Genomic DNA, 22,005 nt, shown 5'->3' with positions numbered 1-22,005 from the left:
ACAAATAGAGCTACTGTTGCTGCTCTTTTCTTGCTCACGTACTTATCCTTGTCAACTTTCAAATAGGTCTTCAAAGAAAAGGATGTCACTCACCGATTATGCATCCCATAGCCCCGTGGTCGCACGCTTGCAGAAATGACCACCACCACTCCTGGGAGTCCATAGCCAAAGACACAGAGGTGCAGCATCTTGATGTTGTGGGAGCTGAAGTAATTGACCACTTTCAAGTTTCTGACCATCATGAAAAGCATTATGGCTTCCACCAGCATCCAGAAGAAGCAGGCAAGGAAAAAGTAGTGCAGGAAGCCAGCAATGATGGCACAACCAATCTGGACAGAAGGTACATTGTACAGTCAGGGCCCCACAAGGAAAAAAAAAGACCCTCGTAGATTGGGGAGGGTTTGTCTACTGAATTTGGATTATATGTTAACATAGAGAAAACAAAATTATTACAACTGGACCAATGGACAATAGCGTGATAGAGGAATGATTTTAGTTGCCAGGGACTTCCTTACTTGGCTCAGGAGCAGTCAAGAAATCAAATGCTGTATTGCGCTGGGAAAATCTACTAGAAACAAGGATGGTGAAATTTCATCTCATTTTGGACATTGTTCCCAAGAGAGACCAGTCCCTGAAGAGGATATGTGATTGGTAATGTAGAAGCATAGGGAAGAAAGGGGAGACCCATGAAGAGATGGGTTGAACAGTGACTGCAGCAGCAGACAACATAGCAATGATTGTGAGGATGGCACAAGACCAGGCAGTGTTTGGCTCTGTATGGCATCTAACAACAACCAGGGCACCAGTTCAAGAGTGTGGGGAGGAAAAGGGGAGAATTTCCTTGACTTGAGTTTCTCTAACCTGGCCATTCTTTCAGCCTTCTGGTTCTTAACCATCAATAGCACTCTCCCTTTTCAAGTGTGACTGACCAATACCACCTGCCTGAGGCTCAGGTAACCCAGGATGTGGGGCTTTCAGTGCGAAGTCCAGGGGATGTTAGAGCAAACTGGATGGTTGACCACTTTACTTTAAAGGAGATTTACAGACATCTTGCTGTGTGCTGTCAATTCTGATTTGGAGTGACTCCACGTGACAGACTAGATTGTGCTGTCCTATGCTGTAATCTTTATGGGAGCAAATAGCCAGTCTTGTCTCATGAGTCGCTGCTGAATGGGGCCAAATCACCTGCCTTGTGGTAGGTGATTCAGCAAGCATTCACCCATGGACAACTTGGTTGTCTTTGTCAATAAAGTTTATTGGCACACAGTCACTCCCATTTATAGCGAATCTATGATGTGTTCTGTGTGCAATGGCAGAGTGAAGCGGTTGAGACAGAGACAGCATGGCCTCCAAATTGGAACGTACTTACTCTCTGAGGCATTATAGGAAGCTTCCCGGCCTCTGGTCAAGGGGATGAGCAGAGAGCTACAAGCAAGGCCTTCTACAGTCAGGAGGAATTTGATGCAAAGATTAATCATTCCACTTCAATGCCAATAGTACTCCTTTTGGAAAATCTGTGTGCCCAATACCATCTCAGGAGGTGAACTGGCCAAAGTTCTTGCCCTGTTGGGACTCACAGGCTAGTGTTGTTTCTGTCACTTGCGTGCTGTTAAATCTATTCCACCCCATGACAACTCAGTGTGGCAGAGTAGAATTACCCTGCAGGGTTTGCGAGGCTGTAATCATGAGAGCAAATTTCCAAGCTTTGGTCCCATAAAACTGCTTGGTGGATTAGAACCACTAATAGTTCTGTTAGCAGCCAATGGCTTAGCTGAGAGGGTTTATCCACTGTGTTGCCAGGTCTCCTTATTTATGGTTGTGGAGGTAGCTATTAATTATTCAATAAGTAAAATAACAAACGAGTTACATGATTTCAATAAGAATGTGTAGGAGGATATAGTGAGGCAAGAAAATAGTATCACAAATGTAGCACCATTGACCTTTGGGGCCAGATAATTTTGGGTTGTGGTAAGTCATCCTTACTGAGTAGCCTCCCTGGCCTCCACCCACTAGGTGTTGGTAACACCACAACCACCCATAGGTGACAATTATACATGCCTCCAGACATGGCTCAATATCCCCTGGAGGCAATATTGTCCCTGCCTCCCCAGTTGGTAAGCACTGGTAGGTTGTTGGATAGTGTTGAGATGATTGCAGTGTGATGAAATAGAACTGTATCATCGGGTTCCCAAGGCTGTAATCACCAGGTCTTTCTCTTGCAGAGCCTCTGGGTGGACTTGAACTACCATCCTTTTGGTTAGCAGTCTAGTACTTAACTGTCATGCCACCGGGGCTCTTTAAAAATACAGGGAATGACAGTAGGAAGGAACACATAAGGTAAGGAAAGTGACCTTGGACTCAGAGATATCCCAAGGAGGAGTCAAGTAGATGAGAAGCTGAGGGGAAAATCTGATGGGCAAGACCAAGCACTCAGGGAGGTGGGGGAGGATAACCAGAGGCAGATATGGAGACAGTGAGATATGAGGACATGAGACCTTGTTGTCAGTCTTGTCTATACCAACGAGGAAGAGACTCTTGGCCAGGAACAGGCACACGCAGAGATGCAGGTGGAGGTAAGTATTGTGGCTACGGATGGCCCGGCACAGCAGAAATGTGGCGATGGCCAGGGCGAGGCACACCAAAGAGATGATCATACCCACATGACTGATCACATACAAGGAAAACTCCATCTGTCAGGGAAGAAAGCCATATTAGAGGGAGATGGTAGCTATGTCGGGAAGGAAGTATCCAGACGCTTGACTTGGGCAAAACTGGCCTAGGGCCTTTTCATCCTCTAACACTTTGTGAGAACCCGTTGTGCATTCCTGCTCCTTTAACTCCCATCAGCATCCATCCCCTCCGCAGGCTATGTCCACCCCATTCCTCGCAGAGGCATGATGCTGTCTACCAACTACATTTTCAAAACCCCACTAGGGTGAAAGCCTTATATGTAATTTAGGTTTTCCAATGAGATGCTTCTGGAAAAACCTGGCAGATCTCACTTTTCTGGAGTGATGTTCGAAGACAAGTGAATCCCAGCAGACAAGAGTTAACCAAAGGCATTCCAACGGCCCAGTTACCAGTTTTATGAGTGTGAGAAGTATATGGCAGTAGTTTCGAACCTTTGCGCCCTATCTTCCAGCAGTGACCTTGAAGCAAAAATTCCTAGGGGCAGACCGGACTTCAGCTCCTTCATGCCTCAGGGTGATTTTGTGAACTATCAATTCCCTGTGTTAGGTATCTTCCTGCTTGATTAATTGATTTCTGCCCCTTGCACTGAATTCCAACTGATATGTAGATATATGGAGAAGCTCCAACTTCTGGGAAGAAATGTAACAAGTCAAGTCCTTCCTTTATTCACCTTCACTGTTAAATTTTATTTCGGTGTCCCATGTGTGCATAATTTTATGTTAAAGATACACCATGGCAGGGGCTCCCCTTTGTGATATTGTTACCTAGTGGGAGCAAAGAAACTGCCATCCTGCCAGTTTCTGGGTGTACGCGCTTGAGCATGACACTGTCACTGTTCTGTGCCTCAGTTCCCTTGTTTGGATGATAAATTTTAAGGCGATGAACTTAGAGGCTGCTTCTTAATGCTTAAAGCTACTGTTAAATACAGAATCTGGCATAAAGCACATAGGATTTGTAATTGGTAGGGTGCCTCTGTCTGTGTAGGGTCGTTATTTCTCATCTTATACATGAATTTCATGAATTGTTCTAGAACAAAAGCATACACACATCATTATTGTCTCCATAATTGCCTCCTACAACACCTAGCTCCATGAGAAACACATAACAGGTATATAATAACTATTTTTCCTTTGTATTTGGGGCTGGCTAATTGGGAAGACGGGGAACAATCCACCAGTACTTACTGTGGGCTCGCTGGCAGCCATGATAATAGCCAGGTTGCCCATCCGATTACAGCTGCAGATGGTATGCGTCTCGGAAACATTAAGGACCAAACAGCCAGAGGGTGTCCACCACCCTTCCTCTATGTCTGTGCTCCAGGAAACACACATCGGCTTCTCAAGTGCCTCCTTTGGCTGAAAAAAAAAAATCAAAGGTCTTAATCACTCAAAACTCACCCTACCGTGGATTCAATATGACCAGTGTTAAGACCTATTCGGAGCAAGAAGATTGGATTATAATATTTAGGGAATAGAGGGAAATGCTACCACTCCAATGCTAACATTCCAGTGATGGCCAACTTGAGGCAGATAAGTTTACTCCATTACTAGAGTAAAATCCTCCTTTCATACAAACCAGGACAAAACCTTCTATGTAGTGATTAGTTCATTCACCCATTTATTCAACACTTTTTTTGTAGATGTTGTTCTTAGTACAGTTGAGTCAATTCCAACTCATAGTGACCCTATGTACCACAGAAAGCAACAGAGGACAAGAACAATTGTTTCTGTTCAAGTCCATTGTTGCAATCACTGTATCGATACATCTTATTGAAGGTCTCTTCTTTTTCATTGATCCTCGATTCTACCAACCATGAGGTCCTTCTCTGGGGATCAGTCCCTGCTGACATGTCCAAAGTATGAAATCTGAAGTCTCTCCAACTTCCCTTCTAAGGAGCATTAGGCTGTACTTCTTACAGGACAGATTTGTTCATTTGTCTGTCAGTCTTTGACAGAGTCATTAAGGACTCCTGGTGACACTGGTGGACACATAGTGGCAATTCAAACTCACCATTCACTTCATGGGACTGAGATGCTGCTGTCTGCTCCCACAAGAAATTGGTAGCCACCATATAGGAGTCAACTCAATGGAAGTGGGATGGTATATCAATATAATCTAAATGCATCCATTCTTCCCGTGACCTTAAAGGACAGAATTGAATTTTTGTCCTATAGGATTTGCAAGGCTGTAAATCTTTACAGGATCAGATTTCCATGTCTTTCCTTCCACAGAGTTGTTATCTGAGCCCTCAATCCTTGTGCCATCCGGAATCTTTGTCCTAAGCCATCTGGTTCTCTGGTAGCATTTATGGACTCTGCCAGGGAACTGAACCTCAAGTTTGGAGAGAGAGGAAGACTACTGAGAATGGCTTTTGTTTTTCACCGAATCCAACCAATCCCCAAGACTCACATGAGTGTTTAATTGTATTGTACTTAGGATCACCATGAAGCTATAAAGCTTTAAAGGAACAGTAGCTTCATCTTTCTCCTGGGAACGTGCTATATGTGAGTCCATTTTTGCAGCTGCTGTGTCAGCCCACCTCTTGAGGTTCTTCCATGCTGTCACAGATCTTCTACTCTTCCATGTGATCAGGAAAGATCAGTCTATGGAAAAGAACAAAATGCTTGGCAAAGTAGAGGGTCAATGAAAAAGTGTAAGACCTTCCGGAGACAGATGGACACCGTGATTCCAGCAATGGTCTTAAACATGAAAACAATGGTGGGGATGACACGAGACCTGACAGTGTTTTCTTCTCTTGTGCATAGGGTCACTGTGAGTCAGAACCAACTCAATGACATCTAGCAACTGCTTCCTTACCAAACATGATGTCATTTTCCAGGGACTGGTCTCTCCTGATAACATGTCCCATGTATATGAAACAGTTTTGCCCTCCTGGCTTTTGGAGAGCATTTTGACTGAACTTCCTCACACAAATCCATCCAAGGCAGATTTGCTTGGTCTTCTGGCAGTCCATGATTCTTTCAATATTCTTCACCAACACACACCATAATTCAAATGCATCAGTTCTTCCGTGGTCTTCCTTATGAAATTTGGGTTTCCAAGTGCTTATGGGGTGATTAGGTCAGACACAACTAAGTCATCAAATTGACATATTTGCTCTCTAATACTTTAAAGAAGTCTTTTGGGGCAGATTTTCTCAGTCTAACTTGTTTGATTTCTTGACGAGCATTCATTCATTGTAGGTTCAAGTAAATGACAATTTCAACCATTTCTCCATTTATCTTTATCATGATACTGTTTAATGGTCCAATTGTAATGACTTCTGCTGTCTGGACAGTGAGGTGCAATCCATACAGAAAGCTTCAGTCTTTGATCTTCATATGATAGGGTCTCAGATTCTCTGAGTCTCAGCAAGGAAGATTCAATCAACAGCATATTGAAAAATTAGAGAGCCTCCAATCCTGATGCCACATTGTTGTCCATATACTTCAGCTTCTTGGATTATTTGTGCAGCATTATTTGTTCAGACTGAATAAGGATGGTGAAAGGATTCGAACCCGAAACACACTTTTTCTGATTTTGTTATGCTCCACGCAGTCAAATGTCTTTGCCTGGTCACCACAATAATTCTCGAAGCCTTGTTTTTTGGTAATGCTTTCAGTGCAGCTTGGACTTTTCCTTCAATCCAATTGGATTTTGATCATAAGCTATCTCTTGAAATAGTTGAAGATTTACTAATCTTTTTTGGTTCTGTGACTGTGTGTGTCCCTACATCGTCTGTCAAAGATTCCTGTATCATTCAATATTTTACCCATAGAATGGTTTGATATTGTAACTCAAGGCTTACACATTTTTCCTTTAGTTCTTTCAGCTGCAGGTAAACTGAGCATGTCCTCTCATTGTGCTTTTGTAAGTCCATATCTGTGCACAGTTTGTTATAATGCTTCACTGTGGCCTTTATGCGGCCCTTTAAAATGTTCTACTCAAATCTCTTATGTCATCATTTCTCCCATTTGATTTATCTTACTCTATGTTCAAGAACAAGTTTCAAAGTCTCTTCTGACATCAATTTTGGTCTTCCTTTCTTTTCTGTTTTTTTAAATAACTGTTTGCTTTCCTCACATATTATTTTATTGATGTAACCCCACAGCTTCCCAAAAGTGTATCTGTCATTAGAGTTCAGTGTGTCAAATCTGTTTCTGTAGATAGTCTCTAAATCCAGATAAGATACACTCGAGGTCATATTTTAGCTCTTGTGGGCTTGTTTCAATTTTCTTCAGAGTCCATCTGAATTTGTTTTGTAGTTGTTGTTAGGTGCTATCAAGTTGATTCTGAACCATAGTAACCCCATGCACAACAACAAAACATGTCCGGTCCTGGGCCATCCTCACTACTGTTCCTGTCTTTGAGCCCATTGTTGCAGCCAATCTATCTCATTTAGGGCCCTTCTCATTTTGCTACCCTCTACTTTACCCAAGCATGTCTTTCTCCAGGAACTGGTTTTTCCTGACAACATGTACAATGTATGTAAGACGAAGCCTCACCATACCTACCTCTAAGGGGTACACTGGCTGTACTTCTAACCAGACAGATTTGTTTGGTCTTTTTGGCAGTCCATAGTACTTTAAATATTCTTAATCAGCACCATATTTCAAATTCAACCATTCTTCTTATGGCTTCCTTATTCAATGTTCAACTTTCACATGCATATGAGGTAGTTTAAAATCCCATGGCTTAGGGACCTCAGTCGTGATGTTCTCTATTGGTCCAATTGTGAGAACATAGAGTTGTAATCCGTACTGAAGGCTGCATCCTTGAAATTCATCAGCAAGTTATTCAATTCTTCTTCACTTTCATCAAACAAAGTTGTATTATCTGCTTATCGCAGGTTGTTGATAAGCCTTCTACCAATCCTCATGACATTTTCCCCCCATATAGGCCAGCTTCTCTGATGAGTAAGCTTCTCAGGTTGACTAAGTATGGTGAGGGGATAGAACCCCGATGCACACCTTTCCTGATTTAAAATCATGAAGTGTCCCCTTGTTCTGTTCATACAACTGCTTATTAATCCATGTATGAGTTCCACATGAACACAATTAAGTTTTCTGGAATTTCTATTCTTCTCAAGGCTATATATAATTTGTGATCATGCACTCATACAGATGCCTTGGCATAGTCAATAAAATGCAAGTACCTAACTCTCCAGTAATTTCTGTGTTCAGCCAAGATCCATCGGACATCAGCAATGATATCCCTTGCTCCACATCCTCTTCTGAATCTGACCTGAATCTCTGGCAGCTCCGGGTCACTGTACTGATGCAACTGCTGTTGGATAATTGTCAGAAATATTTTATTTCCATGTGATATCAATGATATTGTTCTATAATTTGAGCCTTCTGTTGGTTCACCTTTCTTTGAAACGAGTACAAATATGGATCTCTACCAGTCACTTGATCAAGTAACTGTCTTCCAACTTTTCTAGCATAAATGAATAAGTGCTTTCAGTGCTTCATCATCTCATTGAAACATTTCAATTGGTATTCTGTCAATTCCTAGATCCTTGTTTTTGGTTAATGCTTTCAGTGCAGCGCGAACTACTTCCTCCATTACCTTGGTTCTTGCTCATATGCTAACTCTGGAAATGTTTAAATATTGACTCATGTTTTTTTGGTACAGTGATTCTGTATTTTTTCCAACTCTGTTGATGCTTCCTGCAGCATTCAATATTTTTCCCTTAGAACCTTTTAATACTGTAACTCCAGGCTTGAGTTTTGTTTTTTTCTTGAGTTCTTTCAGTTTAACATATGCTGAGAATGCTGTTCATTTTGGGTTTTCTAACTGCAGGGCTGTGAAAATTCCATTATAATACTTTATCTTCCTGAGATGCCTTTGGAATTTTCTATCCAGTTCTTTCACTTTATAATTTCTTCTATTTGCTTTAGCTACTCTATGACTTAGAATAAGTTTCATAACCTTTTCTGACATCCATTTTGAACTTTTTTTCTTTCTTGTCTTCTTAATGACCTTTTTCTTTCTTCGAGTATTGTATTCTTGATTGAGTTTTCTGTCACTTGTGTTCAATGCAGCAAATCTATTCTTGGATTTTTATTTTTTTATTTCTCTGAAATTCATATGAGATCGACTCAATATCATATTTTGGCTCTTTGGTGCTTGTTTTCACTTTCTTCAACTTCAACCTGAACTAACATATGAGCAATTGATGGTCTGTTCCACAGCCAGCCTCTGGCCTTGTTTTTCTGACATTGAGCTTCTTCATCACCCCTTCCTACAGATGTTATCAACTTGATTCTGTGTATTGCAGCCAGAGAAGTCCATGTGTATTGTCGCTGTTTGTATTATTGGAAAAAAACGGTATTTGCTATCAACCAGTTGTTGGTTTGCAAAATTCTATCACCCAATCTCCAGTTTCATTTCTATCACTAAGACCATATTTTCCAACTACTGTTCCTTCCTTTTTGCTTCCAACATTTGAGTTCCAATCATCAATAATTATCAGTGCATCTTGATTGCATGCTCGATCAATAACAAACTGAAGAACTTGGTAGAATTCTTCAATTTCTGCATCAGTAGCTTTAGTGGTTGGCGCATAAATTTGAATACTAGGTTTATTGATTTCAATTCCTTGAAGGTATATAGATGTAAGCCTCTCACAGACAGATTGTACTTCAAGACAGCTCTTGAAATGTCCTTTTCAACAGTGAATGCAAAATCATCCTTCTTGATTATGTCGTTCATGGCTTAATAAACCATATGACTTTTTGATTCAAAAGAGCTACTACTAGTCCATTACAGCTCAATAATGCCTTAGATATCAATCTTTATGAATTCCATTTTATTTTTGTTACACACTATCAATTACTTATATGTAAATCTGGACTTACATATGAGAAATTGATGGTTTATTCCAAAATCTGAGGTTTGTGGGTTTCATCTGGTGATTGTCACCTGTATAGTCACCATTTGTGTTATTAAAAAAGTATTTACAGTGAAGAGGTAATTCATTTTTCAAATTTTATCATGCAATCTCCAGGTTATTTCACCAATGCCATACTTTATAAATACTGTTACTTCCTCTTTGTTTCCACTTTTGCATTCCTATTGCCAATGATTATCAATGCATCTTAATCATCAATGCATGTTTGATCAATTTCAAATGAAAATAATTGATCGAAAAGTTCAGCTTCTTTATCGCTAGCTTTAATGGTTGGCACATAGATGTGAATAGTACTTGTATTAATTCATCTTGCTTATATTCATACAGTTATAATCCTTTCACAGACAGCATTATTCTTCAAGATGAATCTTGAAATATTCGTTCATTCCTGCCATAGTAAAGCATGTGTTTGTGTGACTTCTAGTGGCCATCATCAGTCTATTTTAGATCACTAATGCCTCAAATATCAATCTCTGTGTTAGGCGAGGTTGACTAGAGAAACAAATCCAGAGACACTCATATGTGTATAAGAGAAAGCTCTTTATATCAAAGAGCAATTGTATATTGAGACATTCCAAGCCCAGTCCAGATCAGTCTTATAAGTCCAATATTAGCCCATGTGTCTGATACTAGTCTATAAAATCCTCTTCATTGGTGCCAAATGCAGGAAGATCACATGCCGGTGGGTGAATAGTCTTGTGACTACAGTAGCAGTGGAAGTATTTCAGCCCTGGTCCAGGTTGCCACGTGGTTCCTCTGACTCTTTGGGTGTGGCTCCTCAACAGCCAGGTGAAGCAGAAAGAGAGATCGTGGCCCACCTCCCAGGAGAAAGAGAAGTTCCCAGAATCCTCATGAGAAGGTCAGGTCCACCAGGAGGCATAATCAGGCCATGACCTGATTGACAGGCTAGACTCCACCCCTTTACTCTTAGTAACCTCAAGTTGACATGAGATTATGTAACTACCACAATCTCTATAGGTTGCATTTTACTTTTAACAACTTTAAATTCCTAGATTCATATTTTATGCATTTCATGTTCTGATTATTGCATAGTCATAGCTAATATGTAAACCAGTAGGTCTTTCTGCATGAACAACCCAATCTAACCTCAATCTTTGTCTTCACTGAACAGAACAACACCATGCACAAATAATAGAGCTCATTCTGTTAAAAGCAACAGGAAAACATGAAAATAGGTGAGTTTCACAGTTGCACACATGATGGACACAATTAATGTAACTACATTGTACCTGTAAAGAAGGTTGAGATGATAAATGTTACATATTCACCACAATTAAAAAAATTAAAATATAAAAGAAATAAAGGAATTCATTAATCTAGAGTTGGGTTTTGTGAATGAGCTTGAGTTTCTAGACATTATAAAAAGCTTAAACTTTGGTGAGTCCCCATCACAAATAAGAATTAAATTTGATGATAGACAGGAAGTTTTCCATGAGTAGGTGGGGGCTCGGTAGAGAGTTTACCACAAACCTGGGTATTCTCCAGAGAGTAGATGATTGGCTCTGAGAAGCCATCTTTCTTTTCCCCAGTCATAACACCCATAATAATTCGAGAATTCATCCTGAACTTCTTTGAGTTGGTCAAGTAGTCTTGGGGGTCTTGGAAGAAACGTTCATCTAAAATAGACTCCATGCCAGAGAAGGAGACAAACGCTATCCCAGTGGTGCCTGCAAGTTCCCCAAAAGAAAAGAAATGGGTTATTAAGGGCTCATGAGGGAGGGGGAGCGGGGAGGGAGGGGGAAAAAAGAGGACCTGATGCCAAGGGCTTAAGTGGAGAGCGGTTACTTTGAAAATGATGAGGGCAATGAATGTACAGATGTGCTTTGCACAATTGATGTATGCCCCTAATAAAACGTTTAAAGGAAAAGAAAAGGGGTATGCAAAATAGTTATTGCAGCTATCCCAACACACACACACACACACACACACACACACACACATACCCCATGTGCTCCACTTCTCTGCTCTTAAATAACATTGGATTTCCAAAATAATGACCCTCTATGAATCATTAAAAAATAATTCCAAGCTGCTATTACATAGATAAATATTGACTACATTTGAAACAAATTTGAATTATTTTCATATATGATGTGAGATATAGTTTCAGGTTCATTATTTTGTTGTATGGACACTGAGCTTCTCTTAAACCTATTGTCATTAAGTCAGTACTGGTTCATGGTGACCCCATGTGACAAAATTCAACTGTCCCATAGGAATCTCTAGGCTTGATGAAGGTATACCTGGTGGTACTCTCAGATAGATGTTGGACTCCTCAGTCCAAGGCTAGTAGTTCAAACCCACCAGTCATTCCATGGAATGAAGTTATAGCAATATGCTCCCATAAAGATGTAGAGCCTCGGAAATCCTATATTGGGTCATCATGGGTTGAAACTGACTCAATGGCACTGAGTTTTTAGGGGTTGGGGGAAGGTAATACTTATGGATAATTTTTCTCCCTCAGAGGAGCTAGATGATTCACCTTCCAAGCATGTGGTCAAGTTCTCAACCACTGAACCATCGGGGCTCCTTCTATTATGGGTGAACAACACGGTGAATATGATTACTGTCACTGAAGTGTACGTGGGAATAATGTTGAATGGCAAATATTTTGTCTTCTTTGTTGCTGTTAGTTGCCATTGGGCCAACACAGACCTGCCAGGGGTCCTCCTTGTCACCTAAAATATGAGTAATAAGTACCTGCAAAGTAGGTGCAAAAAGGAAGAAGGAATAGGCTGTCCACTTCAGAGGAATTCGACATTGAAAACCCTATTTAAATTTTTAAAAAGCAAAAAACAAACTCACTGGCAGTGAGTTGATGCCAACTCAGAGTGACCATATAGGACTGAGTAGAACTGCCCCTGTGAATTTCCAAAACTGTAACTATGCACAGGAGTAAAATGCTCTGCATTTTCTCAAGAATCTGGTGGTTTCCAACTTCTGACCAAAGCACATCCACTACACAACCAGGGCTCCTGGAAAACCCTATACATAGAATCAAAACATTGCCAGTTGCTGAAAACCTCATGAGTGGAAACTGAAGTTTGTCAGTTTTGGGGCCATAAGATAATAAGGCACTCAGGTCAGAAAGCACTCAAAATATGACTCAATATATGCTGTCTTCTCACAGTAGAATCAACCGTAATGACATGGATGGACTAAAGTCTGCAGGAGTAAAGCCTTTGGGACCTTAATTTGCTGATGGACATGATCAAAATGAGAAGAAACAGCTACAAATATCAATTAATAATCATAACATGGAATGTAAGAAGTATGATTCTAGGAAAATTGGCAGCCATTAAAAATGAAATGGGACCCATAAAGATAGATATTCTAGGCATTAGTGAGATGAAACATTCTGGTATTGACCATTTTGGTTCAGAAAATCGTGGTTCACTGTGCTGAGAAGGACAACATCTAGAGGAGTGACTTTGCTTTAATTTTCAAAAAAGACATTTCAAGAGCTATCTTGAAGTACAATGCTGTCTGTGATAGGATAATGTCTTTACGAGTGAAAGGAAATCCAATCAAAATAATGGTTATTCGAAGTATTCAAATGCTAGTGATTACAAAATTGAATGAGTCTACCAAATTCTTCAGGCAAAAATTGTTCGAACATGCAATGAAGATCAATAATAACTGATAATGATTGATGATTGGAATGCAAAAGTTGGAAACAAAGAAGAAGGAACAGTAGATGGAAAATATGACTTTGTTGATAGAAACAAAGCTGAAGATTGTATGATAGAATTTTGAAAGATCAATGACTTCTTCCTCAAAAATATTTATATTTTTTTCAACAACACTTCAGAAGGAATATGCAGAAATCAAATGGACTACATTTGTGGTAATAGACAATGGAAAAGCACAATATCAGCTGCTAACACCAGGCCAGGGACTGACTGAGGAACAGATTATCAATTGCTCATATGTAAGTTCAGATTAAAGTATAGGGAAGCAAGCCCAGGAGAGCCAAAATAACAACCTTGAGTACATTGTATATGAATTTTGAGAATATTTCAAGAACAGATTTGATATATTAAACACTCGTGATCTGATGAGTTATAGATGACATCAAGAACAACATATATGGAGAAAGCAGAAAAGATCAAAGTGGATGTTAGAAGAGACTCTGAAATTTACTCTCAATTATGGAGTAGCAAACACAAATGGAAGAAATGATGAAGTCAAACAGCTCAATAGAAATTTTCACATGGCAACTAGAGAAAATAAAGTAAATTATTATAATAAATGTTCAAATCCCTACAGTTAGAAAACAAAAAGGGATGAAAACAGCATATCTTAATCACAAAGATCTTAAGGAAAAAAATCAAGCCACAAGGTGAAATATTGAAATAGTCTATGGACAAAATATTGAATTATGCAGAAAGCATCAAAAGAAGATGGAAAGACTACACGGAATCACTGTACCCAAAGGAGCTAGCCAATATTCAACCCTTTCAAGAGTTCGCATATGAGCAACAAGTAATGACACTGAAGGAAGAAGCTGCACCTGAAAGCATTAGCCAAAAACAAGGCTCCAGGAAGTAAGGAAATACCAATTAAATGTTTCAACAATCTTTTTAACCACTGGAAGCACTTACTCATCTATGCCAGGAAATTCGGAAGACAGCTACTAGGTCAACTGACTGGAAAAGATCCATATTTGTATCCATTGCAAAGAAAGGTGACTCAAGAGATGGCTCAAAATATAAACCAACCTCACTGCCATCAAGTCAATGATGATTCATAGTGACTCCCTGTGGATTTCCAAGACTGTAATTTTCTATGGAAGTTGAAATCCCAGTTTTTCTCTTATCATGATATCACACACAAGTAAATGTTTGCTGAAGACCATCCAACAATGGTGGCAGCAGTACAATGACAGGGAGCTGCCAGAGGGTCAGGCCAGATTCAGAAGAGGATGTGAAAAAAGAATGTATCATGGCTGATGATACATGAATTTTGGCTGATAGTGAAGAATATCATAAAGATGTTTACTTGTGATTCATTGGTTGGGCAAAGGCATTCAATTGTACGGATCAGAAGAAAGTATAGATAGCCTTGAGAAAAATAAATGGGAATTGGAGAACACTTCAATGTGCTCCTAAGGGACCTGTATGTGGATCAAGAGGCAAATGTCTGAACAGAACAAGGGACTACGAAATGGTTTAAAATCAGGAAAGGTTTGCATCAAGATTCTATCCTTTCTCTATACTTATTCAATCTACATGTTGAGCAAATAACCAGAGATCCTGGATTATACAATGAAGAATTTGGCATTATAATCCGAGAAAGACTTATTAATACTGTGGGATGTGCAGATGATAGCTGCTTGTTTTCTGAAGAAGAGAACTTGAAGTATTTGCTGGTGAAGATCAGGGCTTGTAGCTTTCCCTATGGATGACAATTCAATGTCAAGAAAGTCCAAATCCTCACAACTGGACCAGTAAGGAACAAGATGATAAACAGAGAAGAGGTTGAAGTTGTCAAGGATTTCATCTTGCTTGGATCCACAAGCAATGCTCATTGAAAACAGCAGTCAAGAGATCAAACGGTGCATTGCAGTGGGTAAATCTGTTGCACAAAATCTCTTTAAACTGTTGAAGGCCAGAGTTTTGCTTTGAGGGCTAAAGTTGGATGTTGAATAAGAAAGAAGAAAAACCAGTGCATTTGAACTATGGTGTTGGTGAAGAATATTAAAAGGACTGTGGACTGTCAGAAGACAAAACAGATCTGCCTTCAGAGAAGTACGGTCAGAATGCTCCTTAGAGGCAAGCATGTTGAGACTTTGTCTCATGGACTTGGACTCTCAGCAGGAGAGATCAGTCCCTGAAGAGAGAAATCATGCTTGGTAAAGCACAGGAGCAGAAAAAAACAGGAAGGCCCTAGATAAGATGGATGGACACAGATGCTGCAACAATGGCGTCAAAGATAAGAACAATTGTGAAAATAGGGCAGGGCTGGCTGGTGTTTCCTTCTGTTGTGCATAGGGTCACCTTGAGTTGGATCATAACAACAACAACTTAATGCACTACAACACCTTCCTGGGATTCTCTAGAGCACATCTCTACCTGAAGATCCCGATTCCTCAATTGTGGAACATCTGATCTTCATCCCATCCCCTTTAGCCTTCAAGTTGAGGGAGACATCCTCTTCAGTGCATTCTTCTTTGATAACCTTACGATCAACGTCTGAAAGAAGAAAAGAAGAGCTTGTACATGATGACACTGACTGTCGGCCCTGAATCTCATTTCTGCCCACTGTGGTTGCACGTTCACAGTTGCCAACAATACAAAGAATACAAAAGGTGGGTCTTGGACCCTCGGATGAATAACAAGTGAGTTAGAAATCCAGTTGGGTGACGCTGTCTCAAGGACAGGTGGAACTGAATCCATAGTAGTGAAATGCAACAGAATCATGATCTCCTAGCTACTCCAAATAGAGATGAGATTTAGTGAGCTCTCCAAATCCAGAGGAGGCACAGCCGATGTCGATGGTTATGCAGCACTGGACAGCTAACCAAGAAGGTTCTAAGTTTGAGTCCGCTGAGAGGAGCCTCAGCAGAAAGGTCTGCCAACCCCCTTCTGCAATGAGCCATTGAAGCAGAACACTATGCAGAATGCTATGCAGCAGTTCTGCCCTGAAATAAGTGGGGTCCGTCAGCTGAAAGGTTGTCCACTTGAGTCCACCTAGAGGTGCCTTGGAAGAAGAGTCTGGCAATCTGATTCTACCAGTCAGTCACCTGTAGGGTGTAGTTCTCCTCTACCACACATGGGAACCCCATGAATGGTGGTGGACTCAACAGCTTTAAAAATATATGTTTTGTAGAGATCCTGGAGTGCAGTTGGAACTCCACTCTGTGCTGCACTCACTCTGGGATACATGGGACTCAGGCAGATGTAACAGATGTGAGGTGGGGCATTGCCCGGTACTGTGGCATACGGAGAGAATGTTCCAGAAGCCCTCTCACTGGTAATCATTTTCTTTGAAATTCCTTAACCCTAGTTAGTCACAAAAAAAGCCCAAAGAACCCAGTAAGTATAATGCTACCACGGCCCTGAAGAGAACATTGGAGTATTTCAATACTGAAAATGACAATCATATGGTTGAAGGACCAGCGAAAGAATTTTTGCCACTCAGTGATGTTGTTAATATGATTAGACTTGTTTTTGTTATGAGTTCAAGCTTTTATAAAAGTTGGGAAAATAGGAGAGTGAGAAAGCCACGGGGGAATCCCATTGACCAAGGTCACCCTTCAAAGTCGGTGCCCAGGTGTGACCTGACCACCAAGGTAGGACATACCTACAGACTCAGTCTGAACCATCTGACTCTCGTTCTCTGAGGGCTTCAGGAAAGCTGCCAGGATGGTGTTTTCCATGCTCTCCAGCACAATGGTAGCCAGTGCGGACGTCTCTTCCTTGGTGAAATTGGACCAGGTGGGTTTTTCTTCAAGCACACTGGCAATGCTCTCCACTGCATCCTGCAAAGAAAGGTCCAATCTTTCGGTTAGGACTTCATAAGCAGCTTACACACTCAACTATGAAGCTAAAGATTAAATGTGCAAATCTATGCAGAGGCATCTCTGAAGAAAAGTCTGGCTTCAGAAAAATCAGCCATTGAAAACTGCATGTCAGGCACTTCGACTCTGACACATGGGGTTGCCATGACTCAGTGTTGACTTGATAGTTATTAGTTTCCTGTGTGTGTATGGGTACATCTCTTTCTCATCAACGAGACAATAGCTGCTCTTTCTCAAGGCTCTCAGGATACTTGGTGGTGCAACAGCTAAGAGCTCTGCTGTGAATCAAAAGGTTAAAGGGTTCGCCATTTCAAACCTACCCAATGGATTCTCAGAGAAAAGATATCACCATCTATCCCCATAAAGATTATTGTTGTTGTTGTGTTGTTAGGTGCTATCAAGTAGGTTCTGACCCATAGCGACCCTATGCATAACAATAAACACCGCATGGTCCTGCACCATCCTCACCATTTTTCCTTTGTTTGAGCTCATCATGGAAGCCATTGGGTCAATCCTTCTTGCTGTCTGTTTCCATTCTTTTTTCTGACCCTCTACTTAACCAAGCATAATGTCTTCCTCTAGGGACTAATCCCTCTTGGTAACGTGTCCAATATAATTTGGACAGAGCCTCACCATCCTAGCTTCATGGATCACTCTGGCTGTACTCCTTCTAAGATGAATTGGTTTATTCTTCAGTCAGACCATGATATTTCCAATGTTCTTCACCCAAAGCATAGTTCAAATGCACTAGTTATTCATCTGTTTTTCTGATACATTGGTTCAGTTTTCACATGCACATAAGATGATCAAACCGTGCAAGACATCCCCAAGGAGAAGCCACATGGACCTACCCTGATGTGGAGACCTGCCCTGGGTGCTGAAGCACCCCTGTGGAGACCCCTGCCAGTGCTGAAATGCTTACACGTTCACTGATTTGGCTTCCCTCCTGCATTCAGCATCATAGTGTTTGCTTTGTGAAATGGAGGAGGACTTTGTGGATTGGTGTCGGACGTATCTGTTAATATTGGACTTGTGGGCTTGGGCAGAACTGGTTTTGGATGTTTTCTTGATGTGCACTTACCCTTTATATAAAACTCTCTATTATACATATGTGTTTCAGTGGATTTGTTTCACTAATGTGCCCAGACTAACACAAAGGGTTATCCATTCAAACTCCCCCAATCCAAGAGGCTCCATTGGGAATCAAATTACTGTAGCCTTTATGGGATGAAATAGATGGCAATTGTGCATACTCTTTCACTTAACAATTTCCATTCCAAGAATTAATGTATCCGTAAGTATATTTTTAATTATCCAAGGCCAAGGCCCAATCACATTTGTTCTAGTATGGTTTTTAATAACAAAAAGTGAGAGATTCTATTGTCCGGTGGATGGATTAAGTCAATTGGGGAAACTAAACCATATTGTAGCATTCAGGTGCCAAAAAAGAATGATGCCAAATATCTAGATGTCTTACCCAAGAAGCCCGAGTGCTATGGTTCAGTAAAACAAACTATGGAATCACTCAAAAGACAGAAGACAAATAAGGGTTCATGATTACCTCCAGAGAGACAGCTGTGGTCTTGTTTTCACAAGCATCATCCAGAATACTGAAGGTGGCATTCATTATGGCACAGAAGGGCACCTGTATCCCCAGGAGAAGACCATTGATTAGTCTCAAACACAAGCAGTTTCCTTCTCATGGGCCCATCCATCTCACCATGAGGGAGATGGTGAACCCAGTCTGAGGGGAAACCTCCATTGAGGTCCTAAACTCTGAAATGGTATGCTGTGATTCTGCATCGCCAATACCTTCCTGCCACTCTAGAATTCTCAGGGATATAAAAACTCATCATTTGGTCACAATAGAAATAACATCACCTGTCTCTTCTATGAAGTATAAATAAACAAACAGCAAAACCATTTAGTGGGGATATGTGTTTAAAACACATGCACCACAAATGCAACAGTATTCTAAGGATTTCAAATGTGATCTACAAGTTCAAATGAAGATGCTCTAACACAGTGGTTCTCAACCTTTCTAATTCCACGACCCTTTCATACAGTTCCTCATGTTGTGGTGAGCCTCCAACCATAAAATTAGATTCGTTGCTACTTCATAACTGTAATTTTGCTACTGTTATGAATCAGGCGACCCCTGTGAAAGGGCCTTTCGACCCCCAAAGGGATTGTGACTCACAGGCTGAGAACCTCTGCTCTAACACCATCAACGCAAGAGCACAAGTTTATGGTCCAAGATGGCAGCTTCATCTCCTACTCTCACAGTGACATGCCAGGTAATGGGAAGGAGGAAGTGGATTCGTATCACATATTGCCAGGATTTAGGGGCTAGAGGCAATGGTGAGTGACTGCTTGATGGTTATAGGGTTTCTGTTTAGATTAACAAGATCTGAAAATTCCACTTAAAGGCTTAAAAAAAATGAAGAACACAAAGTTGTTGTCATCGAATTGATTGTGACTCATAGCGACCCCACATGTCTTGGCTGTTACCTTTATGGAAACAGATTGCTAGGTCTTTCCTCTGCAGGTGATTTCAAACAGCCAGCTTTTAGTTTAGAACTCAAGCATAAACCATTTGTTTCACCCAGGACCTAGGTTTTTTAAATGTGACAATGCAATGATCTAGTAAGCCCACTCCTAGGCATCACCCTGTAGAAATGAAAGCTCATGTTGACACAGAGAATCTGGCCGTGGATACTTATAACAGTTCTATTCATACTCACCAATGGCTGCCAACAACCCAAGGGCTCCTTGTGGGGCGAATGGGTGAACAAACCGGTATATCCATGAAATGAGGATCATGGTGGTTCAATGGAAGGTCTCCTATCTTCCATACAGGAGACCTTGATGTGAGTCTCAGCCTATGTTCCTTGTGTGCAGCTACCTCCTATCTCTCAGTGATGTGATATTCAGTAGGTTTAAGTAGAGCTTCTAGACTATGATAGACTAGAAAGAAAGGTTTGGTGCTCAACTTCTGAAAACCAGCCAATGGAAACCATATGGATCACAACAGAGTGTTTATGGAAATGTGGAGTCAGGCAGCATTTTGTCCAATTGTGCACGAGGTCACCATGATGAGGGCCAACTGGACACTACCTAAGAGTATCAATACCACATCCGTAGAAGTGGATATTCCCAAGGCCATCAAGTAAATTCTGACTCAAAACAACCCTATACGATGAGGTAGAATAGTCCCTATGGGTTTCCAAGACTACAAGTCTTCATTGGAGTAGAAAGCCTTGTCTTTCACCCTCAGAGCGGTTGGTGGTTTCCAACTGCTAACCTTGGGGGTTAGCAGCTCACCGTGTAATAATCCATTACACCACCAAGGATCAAGTATTGCAACAACATGGATGAGCCTTAAAAACATTATGCTAAGCAGTGATAAGCTTTACTGACGCCACTTCCTAAAACTGACCAGGAATCTTTATTACTGAAATGATATTGTTAGAGAACCAGGAAGTTCAAACACCTTTCTGTCCACCATGGCTGGGTCTCACTCATCCTGTATTACTCAGATATTCATTAGTGACGAAACTTCAATACAGTTCCCAACCCCTTCTTCAGTAAAATAATACCCCAAGTTTTATACAAGCAAATGTCTTACCTTCACAGCTTCCCTTGCAACTAGGTCTCACTGTGCAACTAATTATTGATCAATGTTATGTGAACAGAAGTGATCTTGAGCCATACTCTTCAAGGGTAAGATGATGCTTCCCATTGTCCCAGATGGAACACACATGTGATGGCAGGTGCCAATGCAGCCATATTGGACCACAAAATGAGAGACTTATGTTGATGATGACAGAGCACTACGGAGCACTCATATCAACTTTTGGCAGATTATGTCCAGGCTTTTCCAGGGGAAAGAAATAAACTGTTAAGTGTTTTTGAGCCACAGTCATGTTGACCTTTATGAAAGCTGTAAAAACAACATCCTAACTAAGTAGCCTCTAGGAAAACCACAAGAACCAGGGATATTTAAAAATACTTACATTTCCAGAGCCCGTTGCTGTTCTGCCTTGGCATTTCTGGACCTGCTCATTGTCGGGTATAACATCTTCTTTACACTTTACGGTAACCCCTTTGGAAGATAACAAAGCCAGCCAAAGTTAATCGCAGCAAAGAACAATTAAAAGACAAGACTGGACTGGACTTAAAACAAGCAGTCATCTAAGTGGGGCATCAGTTAAGACCACACAGAAGAAGCACGCCAGCCCCCCATGTGACCCAGTGATTGTAAAAATGAACCCCAAATCTGGAGGAGAGATCAGTGCTAGAGTTGAAATTCCAAACACCCAGTTTTCAGAAGGCCACTGATGGCAATAAAAGTCCATAATTCATTTGCAGGACCCCTCCCCCCCACAAAAAAAATTAAGCCTCAGGTGAATCCTCTCAGACTATGGACCAGGGATGGGAAGGACCTTGCTATCAGACCGAATGCACTCTAGGGTGTATTTAGGTTGAAATGTGACACTTTGTATTTGATCTTCCTTTTGATCGAAAGTATACTTTCCCCAGTTTAATATTCTCCTCTTTCTTTTAGATTGAGTTTTTTCTCTTTTATTTTGTCATTGTTGCTGAGTTGTTTGTTTCATTTTGTTTGGATTTTATGTTTTTCTGCATATGAAATGCAGGATAGGTAAATCTATAGAGACAGTAACTGGATGTATAGTTTCATAGGGGCATGGTTCTGGAGGTTGGTGAGAAATGGGAAGCTAACAACATGATTACAAGAAAGAAGAAATGTTTTTAAGCTGATGTGGTGAAGATTACACACCTCTTTTGAATAGGATCATAATACAGATATATATGAAATGTTAATTATGTCAAC

General features: G+C 40.7%; 1 protein-coding gene across 1 annotated transcript in view; it reads right to left on the bottom strand.

The window, feature by feature from the left end:
- The window catches only part of ADGRE1 (adhesion G protein-coupled receptor E1), a 71,414-nt gene that overhangs the window by 13,571 nt on the left and 35,838 nt on the right, over positions 1-22,005 (bottom strand). The window contains exons 7-14 of the mRNA XM_075548023.1: positions 21,167-21,255; positions 18,712-18,795; positions 16,934-17,111; positions 15,703-15,822; positions 11,099-11,295; positions 3,876-4,046; positions 2,496-2,690; positions 94-329 (exon numbers count right to left, since the gene is read on the bottom strand). Of these exons, the coding sequence (XP_075404138.1) occupies positions 94-329; positions 2,496-2,690; positions 3,876-4,046; positions 11,099-11,295; positions 15,703-15,822; positions 16,934-17,111; positions 18,712-18,795; positions 21,167-21,255 (1,270 nt within the window). The remainder of the gene's footprint in view (positions 1-93; positions 330-2,495; positions 2,691-3,875; positions 4,047-11,098; positions 11,296-15,702; positions 15,823-16,933; positions 17,112-18,711; positions 18,796-21,166; positions 21,256-22,005) is intronic.

Source organism: Tenrec ecaudatus, chromosome 1 (assembly GCF_050624435.1).
Source record: "Tenrec ecaudatus isolate mTenEca1 chromosome 1, mTenEca1.hap1, whole genome shotgun sequence".
Lineage (NCBI taxonomy): Eukaryota > Metazoa > Chordata > Mammalia > Afrosoricida > Tenrecidae > Tenrec > Tenrec ecaudatus.
The sequence above is the reverse complement of the archived record's forward strand: the minus strand, read 5'-3'. Positions and strand labels throughout refer to the sequence as shown.